Below are 18,485 nucleotides of genomic sequence, written 5' to 3'. Positions count from 1 at the left end.
ACTTCTTGAACTCTTATCTTGACTTGTCTGTGTCATCTATTAATCTTCTATTTTTATTTGATTGCTCTTTTTAATATAGTTCTTTTATTCTTTTGAATTTTGTTACATTGTTATATCCTGTGTGGGGCCGTCTGTTGGGTCTGCTGCTCTGTAAAGCACTGTTTAAAGTCATTTAAGGGGCTATATAAATAAAGTTTTATTCTTATTATTAACATCGTCTTTGACTATATGGGGGTCAGATGCATCTGGCACCAGAACACCCATGTGGCCCCATACCCTTGATGCCATGTGTGCAAGCGTGAGACCAATCAAGCCAAAGGAGTCCTGTCTTAAGGGACATGTTGGGGCAGAATGTTGGAAAGAGACTTTCAGTCCGTTTTTTGGAAAGTCATCAGACATCATGAGTGCTGAGGCAGCGAGGAGACCAGGCTGTTCCAGTATAATTCTCCACAACAAACAGAGGTGATGCTGAGGGAAACGCTGGTCATATCTCGGTTACTCTAGACTGCTCACCAAAGACAGGTGTCGGTTATAACACTGCCCACAGTTGAACCAGTGGGATTCAGAGCGCGTTGGGAAATGTGCCGTGGCTTGGTGTAAGTTCCATATTCTAACGACTAGGCTAGGCATGTCCGAGAGTAACGCAAGGAGGATCCAACTGTTATAAAAATTAGGGTTACACAGCTAGTTTGATGTGTTAAACTTATACATTATAGTTTCTTAGGTCACTTCCCTTGATTGTGTTTTCTCAGACTGGGCAGGGTAAGGTAAAGTCAGGTTAACGTATGAATAGAGGAATTTGAGAACAGAATAGTCGGGAGATACATCAAGAATTGGGGACATCCTGACTAATCTTTAGTGATAAGCTGTTTTAAAGGCATGTATGCAAATTGACCTGGTTAACAATTTACAGGGGTTTGGAGACAGCCATCGTACGGAAAATGTATAAAAAACCAACTGTTAACGCTCCTCGGGGGAGCCGTTTTCTCTGTAACCACCCCTTTAGGGGTGCACTGGTGAAACGCTCCGCGTGTACAAGAACAATAAATTCAACTAAACGTGATGCTTTGAATCCGATCCTCCTTAATTTTAAGGGTTGTTAGTTAAATTCCCGTAACAAAAAACTTGTTAATAAGCACAACAGCATGGTATTTTATTGCTGCTTTTGAAAATACAACAACCAAAGTAAAAAGATGGCGCCTCTCTTCACTTCAAACAAAGTCGTTTTAGGGGAGCTAAACCTGAACCTACACGAGAACAACTAACCAGAAAGGACGACTTGCGAGCCAGAACTCAAGAAACAGGAACAATGTAGGAAAAGAAAAGGCAGTCCGTTTAACAGTGAACATTCACACGTGAAGGCCAAAGGTAACAGGTCGGTCTCAAGCCGCTCTCTCAGTCTGGTCTCGGCAGAAGAACACGTTAAACAGAAGTGGCTGTTCACCAATGTTTCTCCTCTGAACATCTGTCAGCCTCTGTGGGCAGATGCACGTGCACGTGTGACAACTGTTGTCCAGTCATTAAGATGACCTAAGGTCGGAAGAGCGTGAACGACATGTCGTTAGCTGAACCTGAGGTCAGGCGTGAACGACATGTCGTTTAAACTGACTGACCTGAGGTCAGGCGTGAACGACATGTCCGTTAAGATGACCTGAGGTCCAGCGTGAACGACTGTCCGTTAAACTGACCTGAGGTCCGGCGGGAACGACATGTCCGTTAAGAGATTGACCTGAGGTCAAGGTGTGAACAGACATGTCGTTTAAATTGGACCTAGGTCAGGCGTGAAACAACATGTCGTTAAACTGACCTGAGGTCAGGCGTGAACGACATGTGTTAACTGACCTGAGGTCAGGCGTGAACCGACATGTCGTTAAACGGACGGAGGTCAGGCGTGAACGACATGGCCGTTAAACTTGACCTGAGGTCAGGCGTGAACGACATGTCGTTTAAGAAATTGACTAGGTCAGGGGTGAACGACAGGTCAGCAAGAGAAGAGAAATGTTTACTTCTGGCCTTTCCCTCCAGAAAATTTCCTGCTTTTTTTAACAGGGGAGTATATGAGGCGTTGGCGGGAGTAGTCGATCAGAGCCGCGTCAGGAGCCAAAAACTATATGTCTGACAGCCTTTGGCAGCGAATGTATGATAACAACAATTTTGTTGCTAACATTTCTATGTAGAAATCGCGTGGTCCTGTAGTGGGGGCAATTTGGAGTCACGGTAGTGAAATCCGTTTTTTTTTTTTTCACATGACGTTCTCATCCCCTCTCCACTCTAGCGATGACATCACTCACGCTAGCTCTGGAAGGTTCTCGCAATACAAACCCCATTCTTTTTTGGGCTTCGTTTTTCTGGATTTTTGGCAAAACCCGTTTGCCGAAACTCTTAAAAAGACATAGCCATCGATTCCCCCAGGCCGAGCCGGTCGTTTCGATACCTACCCGGTTTGTGTATGTGCGACCAAACACTATCTGGGAGGAGTAAGGCAAGACAAAAAAAGGGCGGAAGAATAATAATAAGCGCGGTGGATAAACATATAGTGGTGCGCCTTGCACGCACACTCAATAACTTTATTTGTTACCTCAATGTTGTGCGTCCACTTCATATTGGCGTTATTGTAAAGCTGTGAAAGGTTCAGGCAGAACAACACACAGAGTTCCACATTGTTGGTGTCCACAGACACACCACTATGGGCCATGACACTGAGGGAGGATTGGCCTTCTGCTGGACGGTTCTGAAGAGGTTTTAAGGTGCGATGTTGCTGCAGCAGTCTGTAGCCTCAGCAGGTGACCCAAGTAATAACTATTTCATTTACATATTTAAGAAAGATGCTGAATTCAACTTTGTCTTATTTTATTCTTGGAGCTTTTTGAAGTTGGAACATTATAAGATATTTCTATTTCATGATAAGTGGCTTTGGTTTACCTCGTATTGATCATTGTCAACACGTCAGCTCATTGTGTTATCTGCATGAACAAAGTTTACATGAACCTATGTACTCTTCTGTGCAGCCTGTTATATGAATGAACTGTTGGTAGTACGGGTTGTTTCCATTCCTTCTGATCAGATTCTCTCTGACATTCACACTGTCTCTGCTTCATTTTGTTTCCTGCAGATTTTCTGTGTTTATACTTATGGAAGTAGTAGAGTTTCTGTAATTTAGCCGTCAGTCTTTTGAACAATATCTTGCCATCTGTTTGTCCTCTACAAAATAACACACTTAGACATTTAACAAGGCTTTATCTTTATTTCTGTGGTATGGTTGTATTCTTTTTGTTTAAATTCATGATAACTTTATCTTTAAAACATCCGTCTGACACTTGTGTGAAACATCAAAACAGTTTGTTTGCATAACTATCTTGTGTGAGTTGGCATGCTCTGACACCAAAGTGAAACAACATTTATGGACTTTTTGGGACTTTTGTCACTGTTTTAGTTCCACTGCTTCCAATCCTTTTTTCTTACATGAAAGTCTTAAAGTCTGTTTCTCTGGTTCCAGACAAATGAGACAGAAAGCTGTCAGTACCTGCACACCTCAACTCGTGTCTCTTCTGAATTTTTCTTTTGGATGTTTGTCTGAAATACTCAAACTAGATTTGGATATGACCGGTGTACCCGGTGGACTGCGAATCACTTATGTCTGTATTTCTCATCATACAACCGCTTTGAATCCGATCATACGGACTGCAAATGTCCAAAATAAGAAATATATTTAAAGAAATGTTCTGTTGTAAAGTGTTGAGTGGTCAGAAAGATTCAGTCCAGTCAATGATTCATGTGCTTGAAGGAAACTGAATGGGTGTCCTTTGTTGTCATTGTTTGTGCAGTGTTGAACGGAAATGATGATTCAATTTAGTAAGGAAACAATGTTGATATAAGGTCGGGTTTACTGATAGAGACTATACTTTATCGTATCCACTGAATACATGTTTACAGAGAGCTGTTATATAAAAAAACTTAAATGTATTCATGCCAATGATGTAAATGTAAAAGGATTAATTCTCTATTTTAATAATAATTTTCATTGTCTTCATATGAGTAAATGTATGATATAAGTTTTGAATGATGTTAAACTAAATAACTTAAAGAAGTTTGTTTTTCTTTGTGTGTTTCGTCCGTATTTTTTAAAGAAACATTCAGAAGATAGAAACTGCCAAAATAAAAAAAAATAGTGACTCGTTAATAAGACATATATGGCACATGTAAATGAGGAAAAAATCGTTCTTAAAAATAAATGTAGGGGCAGTTCTCATTCATTGGAGTGTGCGGCAAGGCGCACACTATAATGTTATCCAACGCGCTGATATTATTGAGTGTGCCTGAAAGCGCACACGAATTGTTTATCCACCGCGCTTATTATTATTGAGTGGTTGCCTGAAAGCGCACACTATATGTTATCCCACCGCGCTTAGTGGTGTGGGGGCCTGAAAGGGCTCCCACACGATTGTTATCCTACACCTACATCTTTATTATTAATTATTATTATTATTATTTTTCTTCTTCCGTACGTTTTTTGTCCCGTAACGACTCCGTACAAATTTTGTCCCACAAAAATAAAAATTATACACTAGAATTCAGCTCATTTCATGCCACTGCCTGCTATTACTTTTCTCAATTCCTACTATTAATAGTCTACATTAATTCAAATTTTTCTGCAAAAAGTTTCCTATTAAATGCATTATACAAACTTCAAATCAGGCTACAAAACTTCCTACAAAACATTCTACAATTTCAACAGTTCTAACTACTACTCAAGACGTCATTCACATTTCAATTGTACACAAACGCTTCAACTTATTAAACTCGTAGTTAACTTGTTCCAAAAGCTTTACCGTGTTTAAAGTAGCAGGCTCAAGGTTGAGCAGGTTTTTAGTCAAATTTCCTGGGGTTTATAATGGGTGTGTATGTTTGGTGGATGTTTGTGCTAGAGTGGGTGACATCATCAGCTAGAGTGAGGGCAGGGAGAAAAATAGTGAAAAAGAAAACGTATTCGACTAACTAACCGTGGCCTCAATGAGCTCACACAGACACGAGTTCTTTCTACATAGAAACCGTAGCAAATTTGTTGTATCACTCACAGGCGCCTGCCAAAATGTCCCAGACATATAGGTTTTGGCTCCTGAACAAACGCTCATTGATCGACTACTCCCCACCAAGCCTCATATACTCCCATGGTTAAAAAAGCAGGAAATTTTCTGGAGGAAGGCAGAAAGGAACATTTCTCTCTCTTGCTCCTACGGGCAACATTTCTCATTTATCGACACAAATGATATGTAAAACATCAGGAAGGTCTCATCGTGGCCTCAGGTTTAAGCCGGTTAATGATTGGGAAATACGGTTTTGGTCGAAATCCTTCCTGTTTCGAGAGGGAATTCTCAGCAATTTTCTCTCAGGCCTCTAACTGACATTCTAAACAGGTGCATAACTCCTCCCTGATTAACAGTTGGTCCTGGTTGCGTAGCAAACCATCAGCCTGCGTGAAGGAGGAGAGGGGGAGGGGCCCAGCAGACCAGAAGATGACGGCAGCCATTTTAGTAGTTCTTGGCACTTAATTGAAACCTGTCCGGTGTTAAATGGCAGACAGAGACAGCAACTGCTAGCGCAGCACAGCGTTTAACATGCTAATGCTAACATGTTAATGCTAACATGTAATGTAACTGCTAGCGCATCAGCGGTATAATGCTAATGGGAAACATGCTAATGTTAACATGCTATGTTAACATGCTATGCTTACGTCTAGCGCATCATTGTTAACATGCATGCTAACTGCTAATGCTAACGTGCTAATGCTAACAGTCTAGCGCATCAAGTGTTAAAATGCTAATGGTAACATGCTATGGTAACTGCTAGCGCTCACTGTTAACATGCTAATGCTAACATGCTAATGTTAACTGCTAGCGCATCAGCGTTATCATGCTAATGATAACATCTAATGCTAATTAACATTAGCAACTGGAATTAACACATGTTAATTCAACATGCTAATGTTAACATGCTAATGTATAACATGCTAATGCTAAACATGCCTAATGTTAACATGCTAATGTGTACTGCTAGCACACCAGTGTTAACATGCTCATGTTAACATGCTAATGCTAACATACTCATGTTAACATGCTAACTGCTAATGCCACTGCTAGCACATCAGTGTTAACATGCAATGTTAACATCTAATGCCTACATACTAATGCAACATGCTAACTGCTAATGTTAATTGCTAGCGCATCAGTGTTAACATGCTAATGTTAACATGCTAATTTAACTGCTAGCGATCAAGTTAACATGCTAATGCTAACATGTTAATGTAACTGCTAGCGGCATCACTGTTAACATGCTAATGCTAACATCCTAATGTTAACTGCTAGCGCATCACTGGTTAACATGCTAATGCTAAACATGCTAATGTAACTCTGCTAGCGCACAGTGTTAAAATGCGCATGCTAACATGTTATGTCTAACATCCTAAAGGTTAACAGCTAGCGCATCAGTGTTAACATGCTAATGTTAAAGATGTTAATGCTAACTGCGAGCGCATCACTGTTAACATGCTAATGTTAACTGCTAGCGCATCAGCGTTATCATGGTAATGCTAACATGCTAATGCTAATTAACATTAGAGCAACTCGAATAAACACAATTTAATTACTAACATGCTAATGCTAACATGCTTATGCTAACATGCTAATGTTAACATGCTAATGTTAACTGCTAGCGCATCAATGTTAACATGCTCACGTTAACATGCTAATGCTAACAAACTAATGCTAACATGCTAACTGCTAATGCTAACTGCTAGCGCATCAGTGTTAACATGCTAATGCTAACATACTAATGCTAACATGCTAACTGCTAATGTTAACTGCTAGCGCATCAGTGTTAACATGCTAGCTACATGCTAATGCTACATGCTAAGTGAACAGGCTGAATGTGAACATGCAATGCTAACATGGTAATGCTAACATGCTAATGTTAAATGCTAGCAGGTAAGCGCTAGCTGCTCTCTGTGTCTAAATAAACATGTTAAAAATGACTGTTTGAGGTGTGTCTTTTTGGATACAGACCCCAGCAACAGCCCACTCCGTCATCTCAAAATTTCTTTTTCTAGTACTGAATTTGCTGAGCAGTGTCAGTAATATGCATGGGGACGACGGGCCAGAGTCAGGCACACTCAAAAATTTATTAGAAAATTTTCTAGTTCTTATTATTATCATCGCTTTGACTATAGGGGGGTTCATGAGTGCATCTGGCACCAGAACACCATTGCCCAAACTATGCCATGTGTGCAGCAGTGAGGACCATCAAGCAAAGGAATCCGGTCTTAAGTCCCATCCGTGTCCTGGATGGAAGGACAAGCATTCAAACATCTGTCTTCCTTCTGAAGGCAGCGTGAGCAGCATTACGTGGGCAAGCCATGTCAAAAATATGAGGAAGGTCATTAAATCTGAGAAGAAACACCTCAGTAAATTTAAACGAAGCAAAGTAAAACTTTAATTTATATCAAGTTTTATAAATAATGAATGAACTGCCTACATTTATTTTAAGAAGATTTTGCTCCATTAATGGCATATATCTTATTAACGAGTCACTATTTTTTTTATTTTGGCAGTTTCTATCTTTCTGAGGTTTCTTAAGAAATACGGACGAAACACACAAGGAAAAACAAACTTCTTTAAGTTATTAGTTTAACACATAAAGAACTTATATCATACATTTAATCATATGAAGACAATGAAAATTATTATTAAATAGAGAATTAATCCTTTTACATTTACATCATGGGCATGAATACATTTAAGTTTTTTATTATAAAGATGAACAGCTCCGCTGTAACATGTATTCAAGTGGATACGATAAAGTTAGTCCTATCAGTAAACCGCATATCAACAGTTTCATTACTAATGAATCTCATTTCAGTTCAACACTGCACAAACAATGACACAAAGACACCATTCAGTTTTTCTTCAGCACATGATCATTGACTGGACTGAATCTTTTGACCACCAACACTTTACAACAGAACATTTCTTTAAATATATTTTATTTTGGACATTGCAGTCCGTACATGATCGGATTCAAAGCGGTTGTATGATTGGAGAAAATACAGACATGAAGTGATCGCAGTCCACCGGGTTAACGGTCATATCAAATCTACTCTGATAGTTCAGACAAACATCCAAAAGAAAAATTCAGAAGAAGACACGAGTTGAGGTGTGCGGTACTGACAGCTTTCTGGTCTCATTGTCTGGAACCAGAGAAAAAGACTTAAGAAATTGTCATGTAAGAAAAAAGGATTGGAAGCAGGGAAACTAAAACAGTGAGAAAAGTCCCAAAAAGCCATAAAATGTTGTTCACTTTGGTGTCAGAGCATGCCAATTCACAACAGAGTAGTGTTGACAATACAAACTGTTTATGATTGTTTCCACAAAGTGTTCAGACGGATGTTTAAAGATAAAGTTATCATGAATTTAACAAAAGAATACAACCATACCACAGAAATAAAGATAAAGGCCTTGTTAAATGTCATAAGTGTGTTATATTGTAGAGGACAACAGATGCAAGATATTGTCATAAGACAGACGGCTAAATTACAGAACTCTATACTTCCATAAGTATAAACACAGAAAATCTGCAGGAAACAAAATGAAGCAGAAACAGTGTGAATGTCAGAGAGAATCTGAATCAGAAGGAATGGAAACAACCCTGTGCTACCATACAGTTCATTCATAAACAGGCTGCACAGAAAGATGTACATAGGTTCATGTAAACTTCTGTTCATGCAGATAACCACAATGAGAGACGCGTTGACAATGATAATAACGAGGTAAACCAAAGCAGTTATCATGAAATAGAAATATCTTAAGTTTCCAACATTCAAAAAAGCTCCAAGAATAAAATAAGACAAAGTTGAATTCAGCATCTTTCTTAAATATGTAAATGAAATATGTTCATACTTGGGTCACCTGCTGAGCTACAGACTGCTGCAGCAACATCAGCCACCTTAAACCTCTTCGAACCGTCCCAGAAGGCCAATCCTCCCCAGTGTCATGGCCCATAGTGGTGTGTCTGTGGACACCAACAATGTGGAACTCTGTGTGTTGTTCTGCCTGAACCTTTCACAGCTTTACAATAACGCCAATATGAAGTGGACGCACAACATTGAGGTAACACAGAGGTTATCGTCTTATTGGCCAAATAAGGGTGTTTTCCTCCAAAGTGTTTCCCGACAAAGACCCAATCACCCAATATTGTTGGTGTACAGAGTTATGTAGCACAAAGATACGGAGTCATTCAGGTCATAGTATCCGTTGAAGGTAGTTGTAGTCAGCTGTGTTTGTTTTTCTGCTCATCCAAGAAGCTTCCATCTAGAGAAGAACTACCTGACCAGGTGTCCTCTGTGGGTCGTTAAGGTTGTTGTTGATGTACAGGTTCGAGTCATCGTCACAAAAACAGTCAAGTCAGTTCAGTTAAACCAGTCCTGGTATTTGTAAATGCACGGACCACAAAAGGGAAAATATAATGAATCATCAGACAATTTTAGACAGGATGTCTTCGAGCACTCAACACTTTACAACAGAACATTTGTTTATACGTATTTCTTATTTTGGACATTTGCAGTCCGTACATGATCGGATTCAAAAGCGGTTGTATGATGAGAAAATACAGACATGAAGTGATTCGCAGTCCACCGGGTACACCGGTCATATCAAATCTACTCTGAAGTATTTCAGACAAACATCCAAAAGAAAAATTCAGAAGAGACACGAGTTGAGGTTGCAGGTACTGACAGCTTTCTGTCTCATTGTCTGGAACCAGAGAAACAGACTTAAGAATTGTCATGTAAGAAAAAAGGATTGGAAGCAGAGGAACTAAAACAGTGAGAAAATCCCAAAAAGTCCATAAATGTTGTTCACTTTGGTGTCAGAGCATGCCAACTTCACAACAAGATAGTTATGACAATACAAACTGTTTATGATGTTTCCACAAAGTGTCAGACGGATGTTTAAAGATAAAGTTATCATGAATTTAACAAAAGAATACAACCATACCACAGAAATAAAGTAAGCGGCCTTGTTAGATGTCATGCGTGTGTTATATTGTAAGGACAACAGATGGCAAGATATCTGTCATAAGACATGACGGCTAAATTACAAAACTCCACATGTGCATAAGTGTACAAACAGAAAATCTGCAGGAAACAAAATGAAGCAGAACAGTGTGAATGTCAGAGAGAATCTGAACAGAAGGAATGGAAACAACCCGGTCTACCATACAGTTCATTCATAAACAGGCTGCACAGAAAGATGTACATAGGTTCATGTAAACTTCTTTCATGCAGATAACCACAAGAGAGACGTGTTGGAAATATTATAACAAGGTAATAAACAAAGTTATCATGAAATAGAAATATCTTAAGTTTCCAACATTCAAAAAAGCTCCAAGATAAAATAAGACAAAGTTGAATTCAGCATCTTTCTCTGATTGACGACAAACAAATCTTAAAAACATAGCATAAATGTTTCATTCAAAACAAGTGTAAAGATTGTCACCCACCAGCTCCTGTCCTCACCTCTGACTGTTGACCATAGCAACAAATGCTGTTTTAATACCACAACAGGAGAGTCCCACGTCATTATCGTTAGTGCTACGTCAGCGTCGCCAACAAAAACAAAAGCGGCCTGACCACAGTCGAACAGTCATTTCACTCACTGCTTTCAGATGTGCCTGAAGCTTCATTTGAAGCTTTCTCAATGTTTACTGTGACTTCATTTTAGTGTAAGGATTGATTGTATGGGCTGATCATGAGATTGTTAAGAGCTTGAACTCTTGAAAAGGACTTAAAGAACTACTAATAAACTGCGACAACACTGTCTGTCTGTCTGTCTGTCTGTCTGTCTGTCTGTCTGCATTTTGAGGGTCTAAAAGATCATGAGCCAAAAAGGCTTACTGCAACATAATTGGACACCAAGGCCATGAATCAGGTTTAAGGTTTATTATATTAGAACCCAAAGGCTAAAGGCAAACATTTCAGACATCAAAACAAAAAAGGGTTTAAAAAGTCACGACAGTCCGATGCCGACAGTACATGGGTGCTCATCTCAGGTTAGCTTTGTTCAGTACAAAAACATTTCTGTACGTTGTCTTCCACAGACTGACGGCCCTTTACGCATTACGCTGCAGCTAAACTCTTTTTTAGAGACGGGTTTACTAAATCATGACACAAAAAGACTCCAAAGAAAAGCATGATGAAAGACGTCAGGTCATCAGGGACAAGCCAAACTCTGCCTCACATTGTATTCCTAAAGGTCAATTCCCAAGACATCCGCAAGCCGGTGGACTGTTAATTAAGGACTCCTGCTAAATTGAGAAATTCTAGAACATCCAATCTGAAAACACAAGAAGTGAAGAATATTTTTAATTCAACTTGTGGTTGCTTAAATTTATTAGAACCACACCCAATGTAAGCTTTATTTCACAGCTGCCCTCAATTAGCTTTGGGTAATTACTAAAATCACTTTTTATATCTCTGTGATGTTTAATACACCACTATGTAGACGCTCTTTACAACGAAATGTTATATATTTTTTTAAAGATTATTTTTTTGGCCTTTTCAAGCTTTATTGACAGAGACGGGGAATGACATGTGGGAAAGAGCCACAGGTCGGAACTCGAACCCACGGCTTCAGCAGCACGGACTGAGCCTCACACACAGGGCTGCTACAAACTGAGATAAACACCGGCCACCGAAATATTTTTAATTATCCATGAATTTAATTGACTGTTTTACAAATAAAAACTGAATAATAAAGCACATTATTATTCTTCATTAAGATGTTAAATCATAGTTATTACTTTCCATCCTGAACAGAAAGAATTCGTTTTTTTAGAGTGTTTTGCTTGATTAATTTTCCAGTGAGTTGGCTCAAATTTGGGATAAAGAAAAAGAAAAAGAAAGGCTCGGTTTGAAATCCTTCATTCCTGTTCAAAATGGTAAAACATGATGTAAAAATGTTTTAAACAATAGAAGAATAATCTGTGAGGCACTCCAAAGACACATTTCATGTCAAACAAGACAAACTTTAATGCAGCAGTTAACTTAATCCGAACCACGCGAGATAAACTGTGCAGTTTCCAAAGAGCCCAACCATTGTCCTGAAACATCAACTGTCAGTCTGTAGATCTGCACATTATATGGGGGGTGTTTCACTTTTTTACTGCTGTTATGTCCAGAAAACTATCCGACATTCAAGAATCTGATTTCATATCCAACATTGTTTCACTGACCATTAAACAATGTGTTCCCATGTTAGGCGGTTGTCACAGAGCGGTCTGAGGGGAGGTCATTATCGTCCTCAGCCCCTCGTGGACCTCTGTGGACCAGTGAAACCAGTTTGAAGGTCTGCTCAGGCTGATTGGTCTCACGTTAACAGCTCTGACACTAATTTTCTTCAGAGGGAATGGTGGAAAACTAATGTGGGCAATGTGAAGAGACCTCTGGGACAAACATGTTGACTGGCTGAAGTGACCTTTGACCTGAGGGACTTGATTAATGAGCAGCACCTCCATCACCTGAGGACCGGCAGATTAGTTTAGTTACAGACGAGGATAAAGTTTATGTGATATTTTTAGATTACGGGTCACTGAAATCATTTGTCAACATAATTGATGCAACTACATTACACATTACATTACATTTACATTTAGCAGACGCTTTTATCCAAAGCGACTTACAGAGGAGGACATAAGCTGAGAAAGGTGTAAAGGACACAGAGTAGTTGTTAGTTTTGTTAGGTTTGTTAGGCAGGGAACATTCTGGAAACAGAAAGGTTTTTTACAAAGTGTTTTAAGGTAGAAAGGGATTGTGCTTCTAGTAGCCGTTGGTCATTCCACCATTTGGGGAGACCACAGAGAAGAGTTTAGAGTGACCTCGCTTTGCGAGAGGCGAGGGTACAACTAGACGGTTTGTATGAGCGGAGTGTAAGCGCCCGGTCGGGACGGGAGCCTTTAGTAAGACGCGAGATAGGCAGGGGAGATCGAGTAGCAGGCAGATCCTGAGGTGGTTTTGTAGGCTAGCGTCAGAGCTTTGTGTTTAATATTCTGGCAGCTACAGGCAGCCATGCAGGTCGCTGAAGAGTGGGGTGACATGTGACCTTTAGTTGATTGAAAACAGTCGCCTGCGAGCATTCTGGACCATTTGCAAGGTTTGATCGCGCAAGCAGGAGGCCAGCCAAGAGCGAGTTGCATAACGAGGCGAGAGCGGACTGTAGCCTGAATCAGGAGCTGAGCGGCATATTGGGTCAGGTAACGGTCTGATTTTTCTAATATTGTACAATGCTAGTCGATCATGACCCGCTACGGAGGAAAATGTGTTCAGAGAGGAGAAAGACGATCATCTAGTATGACGCCAGGTTTTTAGCAGCATGGTTAGGGGAATAGTGACAGTACCAATTTCAGGTTGAAGTCATGGCAGATTGACTCATGGGCAGGGATGACCAGGAGTTGTTTTTTTGACAGATTAAGCTGGAGATGGTGGTCTTTCCATCATGTCGTTCACACCTGACCTCAGGTCATCTTAACGACATGTCGTTCACGCCTGACCTCAGGTCAGTTTAACGACATGTCGTTCACGCCTGACCTCAGGTCAGCTTAACGACATGTCGTTCACGCCTGACCTCAGGTCATCTTAACGACTTGGACAACAGTTGTCACACGTGCACGTGCATCTGGCCCACATAGGCTGCAGATGTTCAGAGGAGAAACATTGGTGAACAGCCACTTCTGTTTAACGTGTTCTTCTGCCAGAGACAGACTGAGAGGAGCTGGCTGAGAACGAACCTGTTACCTTTGTGCCTCACGTGTGAATGTTCACTGTTTAAACGGACTGCCTTTTCTTTTCCTACATGTTCCTGTTTCTGGAGTTCTGGATCAGCAGTCGTCTTCTGGTTAGTTTGTTCTCGTGTAGGTTCAGGTAGCTCCCCTTAAAAACGACTTTGTTTGAGTGAAGAGAGGCGCCATCTTTTTACTTTGTGTTGTTGTATTTCAAAGCAGCAATAAAATACCTGCTGTTGTGATTATTAACAAGTGTTGGACTACTCCTTGCGTTACTCTCGACACTGCCTAGCCTAGACGTTAGACTATGAACTTACACCAAGCACGGCACATTCACAACGCGCTCTGAATCCCAACTGGTGAACTGTGGCAGTGTTATAACCGACACATAGTCTTTGGTGAGCAGTTCTAGAGTAACAGAGATACTGACCAGCGTTTCCCTCAGGCATCACCTATGTTTGCTTGTGGAGAATATACTGAACAGCCTGGTCTCCTGCTGCCTCAGCACTCCATGATGTCTGATGACTTTCCAAAACCTGGACTGAAAGTCTCTTTCCACATTCTGCCCCAGAACTGTCCCTTAAGACAGGACTCCTTTGGCTTGATGGTCTCACTGCTGCACACATGGCATCAGGTTTGGGCCAATGGTGTTCTGGTGCCAGATGCACTCATGAACCCCCATATAGTCAAAGACGATGTTAATAATAAGAATAACTTTATTTATATAGCACCTTAAATGACTTTAACAAAGTGCTTTACAGAGCAGCAGACCCAACAGACGGCCACACAGGATATAAAAATGTAACAAATTCAAAGAGAATAAAAGAAATGATAAAAGAGCAATCAATAAAAATAGAAGATTAATAGATGAACAGACAAGTCAAGATAAGAGTTTCAAGAAGTCATTTAAAAGAATCGACTGTTTCGGCGAGCCTCGTCTCCTCGGGCAGGTCGTTCCACAGTCGAGGATCAGTAAAGTCTTAAAATCAAAATCCTAAAATGCACAGGCTAAAACAAACCAGCTCAAAGTGGTGAAATGTGATGTCGTGTGTTCAAACCGGTTAGAGGCTGAGCTGCTGCAGTTTTGAGAAAATTAAGGTATGGATCTTTTTTTTTTCTCGGTCAGACTGAGAGCACGGGTTTGACTCTGGAACAAAACTCACCTGGACAAGTTTATTAACATACGGTTGAAAGGTGAAGTGGTTTCTGCCAGATGGTTCGATATCAGTGCACCGCGGACCAACAGGATCGTCTGCAGAGAGGGAGGAATGTGGTGGGGTGAACAGCAAGACCTCCGATTTGGAATCGTGTAAAAGGTTTTGAGCCATCAACATTTAATGTGGTCCAGGCAGTCATAGACAGCAGCGAGGCTTCACGGGCCATCAGGTCTCAGCGGGAGGTAAAGCTGTGTGTGTCGTCCGTCAAGCAGTCGAAGGATATATTGTGACGACGAAAGATCTGACCTTGGGGGAGCAAATAAATGGAAAAAATCAGACCTGAAATTGAACCCTGCGGTACACCGTAGGCAGCCACAGCTTTAGATGATGTGTGACAGCCTATGGCGACCGCAGAGGTTCTTTCTAAAAGGTGGGAGTAAAACCAGATAAGAGCCGTGCCCTGGATGCTGACCGAGGTCCTAACAAAATTAAAATACTGTGGTCTGTGGTGTCGGAGGCTGCACTCAGATCTAAAAGTATTAAAGTTGCACTTCGCCCATATCAGCTGCCAAAGGTCGTCATTGGTCACCTTGAGGAGGGCAGTTTCTGTGCTGAGCTCTGAAACCTGACTGGAAGTCTTCAAAGAGGTTGTTGTGACACATAAAATCTAAAAGCTGAGATGAAGCCACCTTTAACAAAATTTTAGATAATGGTGTAAAATGATTAAACTGAGCTTAGGTTTCTTTAAAAGAGGCTGGACCACAGCATGTTTAGGAAAGGCAGGAACGAGGCCTTCAGATAAAGAACTACGGGTCCAACTGTGTCTATAACCTCTTTAAGAAATCTAGTGGTTGAGGTCTGTTGTCTTATGTATTTTGTTAAAGAAGGTTAAAAAATCTTCACAAACATCTGCAGATGCAGATTATGAACCTCCGTATAGTTGAAGACGGCCTTCACTATCTGTGACTGCAAAAAAACACCATTTAGGTGCCAGTGGACCGAGACAGTGTTATCCCACAAAGGCCAAACGGGCCCCATGGGTTATGAGTCACACAAGCTGACCTGGTTTGTTCTGCCGTCAATAACAAGGAGATATAGTCCACCACAACACAGGTCCACTAATGATACGGAGGGCCTGCATGCTGACATCGTTAGCTGACTGACTGCAGCAGTCTGCAGGTCTTCAGTGATTGTTTGAAGATTGTGCAGAATGATGGAAAATTCAACCATATTTACTCGTATAATTCTAGGAGCATATTTACAGATGGGAACTCTGAGATATTTCTATTTCATGATAACTGCTTTGGTTTACGTCATTATAATTATTTCCAACACGTCTCTCATTGTGGTTATCTGCATGCACAGAAGTTTACATGAACCTATGTACATCTTTCTGTGCAGCCTGTTTATGAATGAACTGTATGGTAGTACAGGGTTGTTTCCATTCCTTCTGATTCAGATTCTCTCTGACATTCACACTGTCTCTGTTCCTTTTTGTTATCTGCAGATTTTCTGTTTGTACACTTATGCAAACGTGGAGTTTTGTACTTTAGCCGTCATGTCTTATGACAGATATCTTGCCATCTGTTGTCCTCTACAATATAACACACTTATGACATTTAACAAGGCCGTTACCTTTATTTCTGTGGTATGGTTGTATTCTTTTGTTAAATTCATGATAACTTTATCTTTAAACATCCGTCTGACACTTTGTGGAAACATCATAAACAGTTTGCTTTGCCGTAACTATCTTGTTGTGAAGTTGGCATGCTCTGACACCAAAGTGAACAACATTTATGGACTTTTTGGGATTGTTCTCACTGTTTTAGTTCCTCTGCTTCCAATCCTTTTTTCTTACATGACAATTCTTAAAGTCTGTTTCTCTGGTTCCAGACAGACGAGACAGAAAGCTGTCAGTACCTGCACACCTCACCTCACTTCTCTCATTAACTTTTCTTTTGGATGTTTCTTTGAAATAATTCAGAGTAGATTTAATATGACCGGTGTACCCGGTGGACTGCGAATAATTCTGTCTATGTATTTTGTGATACTTCAACCACTTTTGAATCCGATCATGTACGGACTGCAAATGTCCAGAATACGACATACATTTAAAAATCTGTTGTCCAGCCTGATATGAGGAGATTGATTTATTGTAACAGTGCTGTCAGAGTGTTGTCATGAATGTGAGGAAAGCAAATCTATTTCTTCAGATCTTTATGCCGCCTGTATATTTAAAGTCATGTTAAATTAACAAACTATTAAAATCATCTGAAGGTTGAGCAATGAAACAAGGAGAAATTACATTGAGGCTAAGTATTGTCCACTTCATGTGGTTCTGATCCAGAGTCTGTGTAGACGGGGGTTGAAACAAACAGGAGGACCAGCTGAAGTCCTGCTGTGGATGGGGAGTCTCAGTGTACATTTACAATACTTTCATTGCTTTACTTGATGTCACATAGACTGTTCTCCTGGCACTACTTCATCATATATTCCTACGTCAAACCAACTGTGTCTTATAATTAATGCATGTTACTAACCAGACTTCCCTGGAGTTTCTGTCTCTGTCGTCCAGCAGGTTCTCGTGGATCGTGGCTGCTGCTGTGGTCCTGCATGACGTCCACTACACATATTACTACTGTCATTATTGCTGCCATATCTGCTACTGTAATCATTTTGTCATTCATTGTAATTGTACAATATGTTTGTGTTGATTTGTTCTGTACACTGACATCTATTGCACGTCTGTCCGTCCTGGGAGAGGGATCCCTCCTCTGTGGCTCTTCCTGAGGTTTCTTCCACCTTTTTTCCCTGTTAAAGGTTTTTTGTGGGCAAGTTTTTCCTCACTGGAACCGAGGGTCTAAGGACAGAGGGTGTCACTCCCTGTACAGATTGTAAAGCCTCAGAGGAAAATGGACTTTGTGACTTTGGGCTATACAAATAAAATTGATTTGATTTGATTTATAGCCACATAACTTGCCATCAGATCTGTGGTGTAACATGTTTTTCTGCTCACCCTGTCAAATCAAATCAAATCAAATCAAATCAAAGGACGGACAGACGTGCAATAGATGTCACGTGTACAGGACAAATCAACACAAACATATTGTACAATTACAATGACTGATAAAATGACAATGAATTACAATGACTGATAAAATGACAATGAATTACAATGAATGAAAAATGACAATGAATTAACAATGACTGATAAAATGACAATGAATTACAATGACTGATAAAATGACAATGAATTACAATGACTGATAAAATGACAATGAATTACAATGACTGATAAAATGATTACAGTAGCAGATATGGCAGCAATAATGACAGTAGTAATATGTGTAGTGGACGTCATGCAGGACCACAGCAGCAGCCACGATCCACGAGAACCTGCTGGACGACAGAGACAGAAACTCCAGGGAAGAAGTTTAGTTAATGACATGATTAATGAGACATGAAGGTTTATGGATGGAGAGATAGATAGATAGATAGATAGAT

The 18,485-nt window shown here is 40.3% G+C and overlaps 1 protein-coding gene and 2 pseudogenes across 1 annotated transcript; 1 reads left to right on the top strand and 2 right to left on the bottom strand.

Moving 5' to 3' along the window:
* Positions 1 to 7,907: 7,907 nt before the first annotated feature.
* LOC113746064 (olfactory receptor 10A6-like) lies at positions 7,908 to 8,914 on the bottom strand (annotated as a pseudogene).
* A 617-nt stretch (positions 8,915 to 9,531) lies between these two features.
* LOC113746063 (olfactory receptor 51G2-like) lies at positions 9,532 to 10,344 on the bottom strand (annotated as a pseudogene).
* A 5,847-nt stretch (positions 10,345 to 16,191) lies between these two features.
* LOC109141684 (olfactory receptor 13C4-like) lies at positions 16,192 to 17,121 on the top strand. The gene has a single exon (XM_019273030.2). The coding sequence runs from the start codon at positions 16,192 to 16,194 to the stop codon at positions 17,119 to 17,121; it is 930 nt and encodes a 309-aa protein (XP_019128575.2).
* Positions 17,122 to 18,485: the final 1,364 nt, after the last annotated feature.

The sequence above is a fragment of the Larimichthys crocea genome, chromosome VII (assembly GCF_000972845.2).
Source record: "Larimichthys crocea isolate SSNF chromosome VII, L_crocea_2.0, whole genome shotgun sequence".
NCBI lineage: Eukaryota > Metazoa > Chordata > Actinopteri > Sciaenidae > Larimichthys > Larimichthys crocea.
This window is presented reverse-complemented; position numbering and strand designations above follow the sequence as displayed.

Excerpts from the sequence above, each read along its gene's own strand:
- LOC109141684 (XM_019273030.2), top strand. The coding sequence starts at position 16,192 with ATGATGGAAAATTCAACCATATTTACTCGTATAATTCTAGGAGCATAT.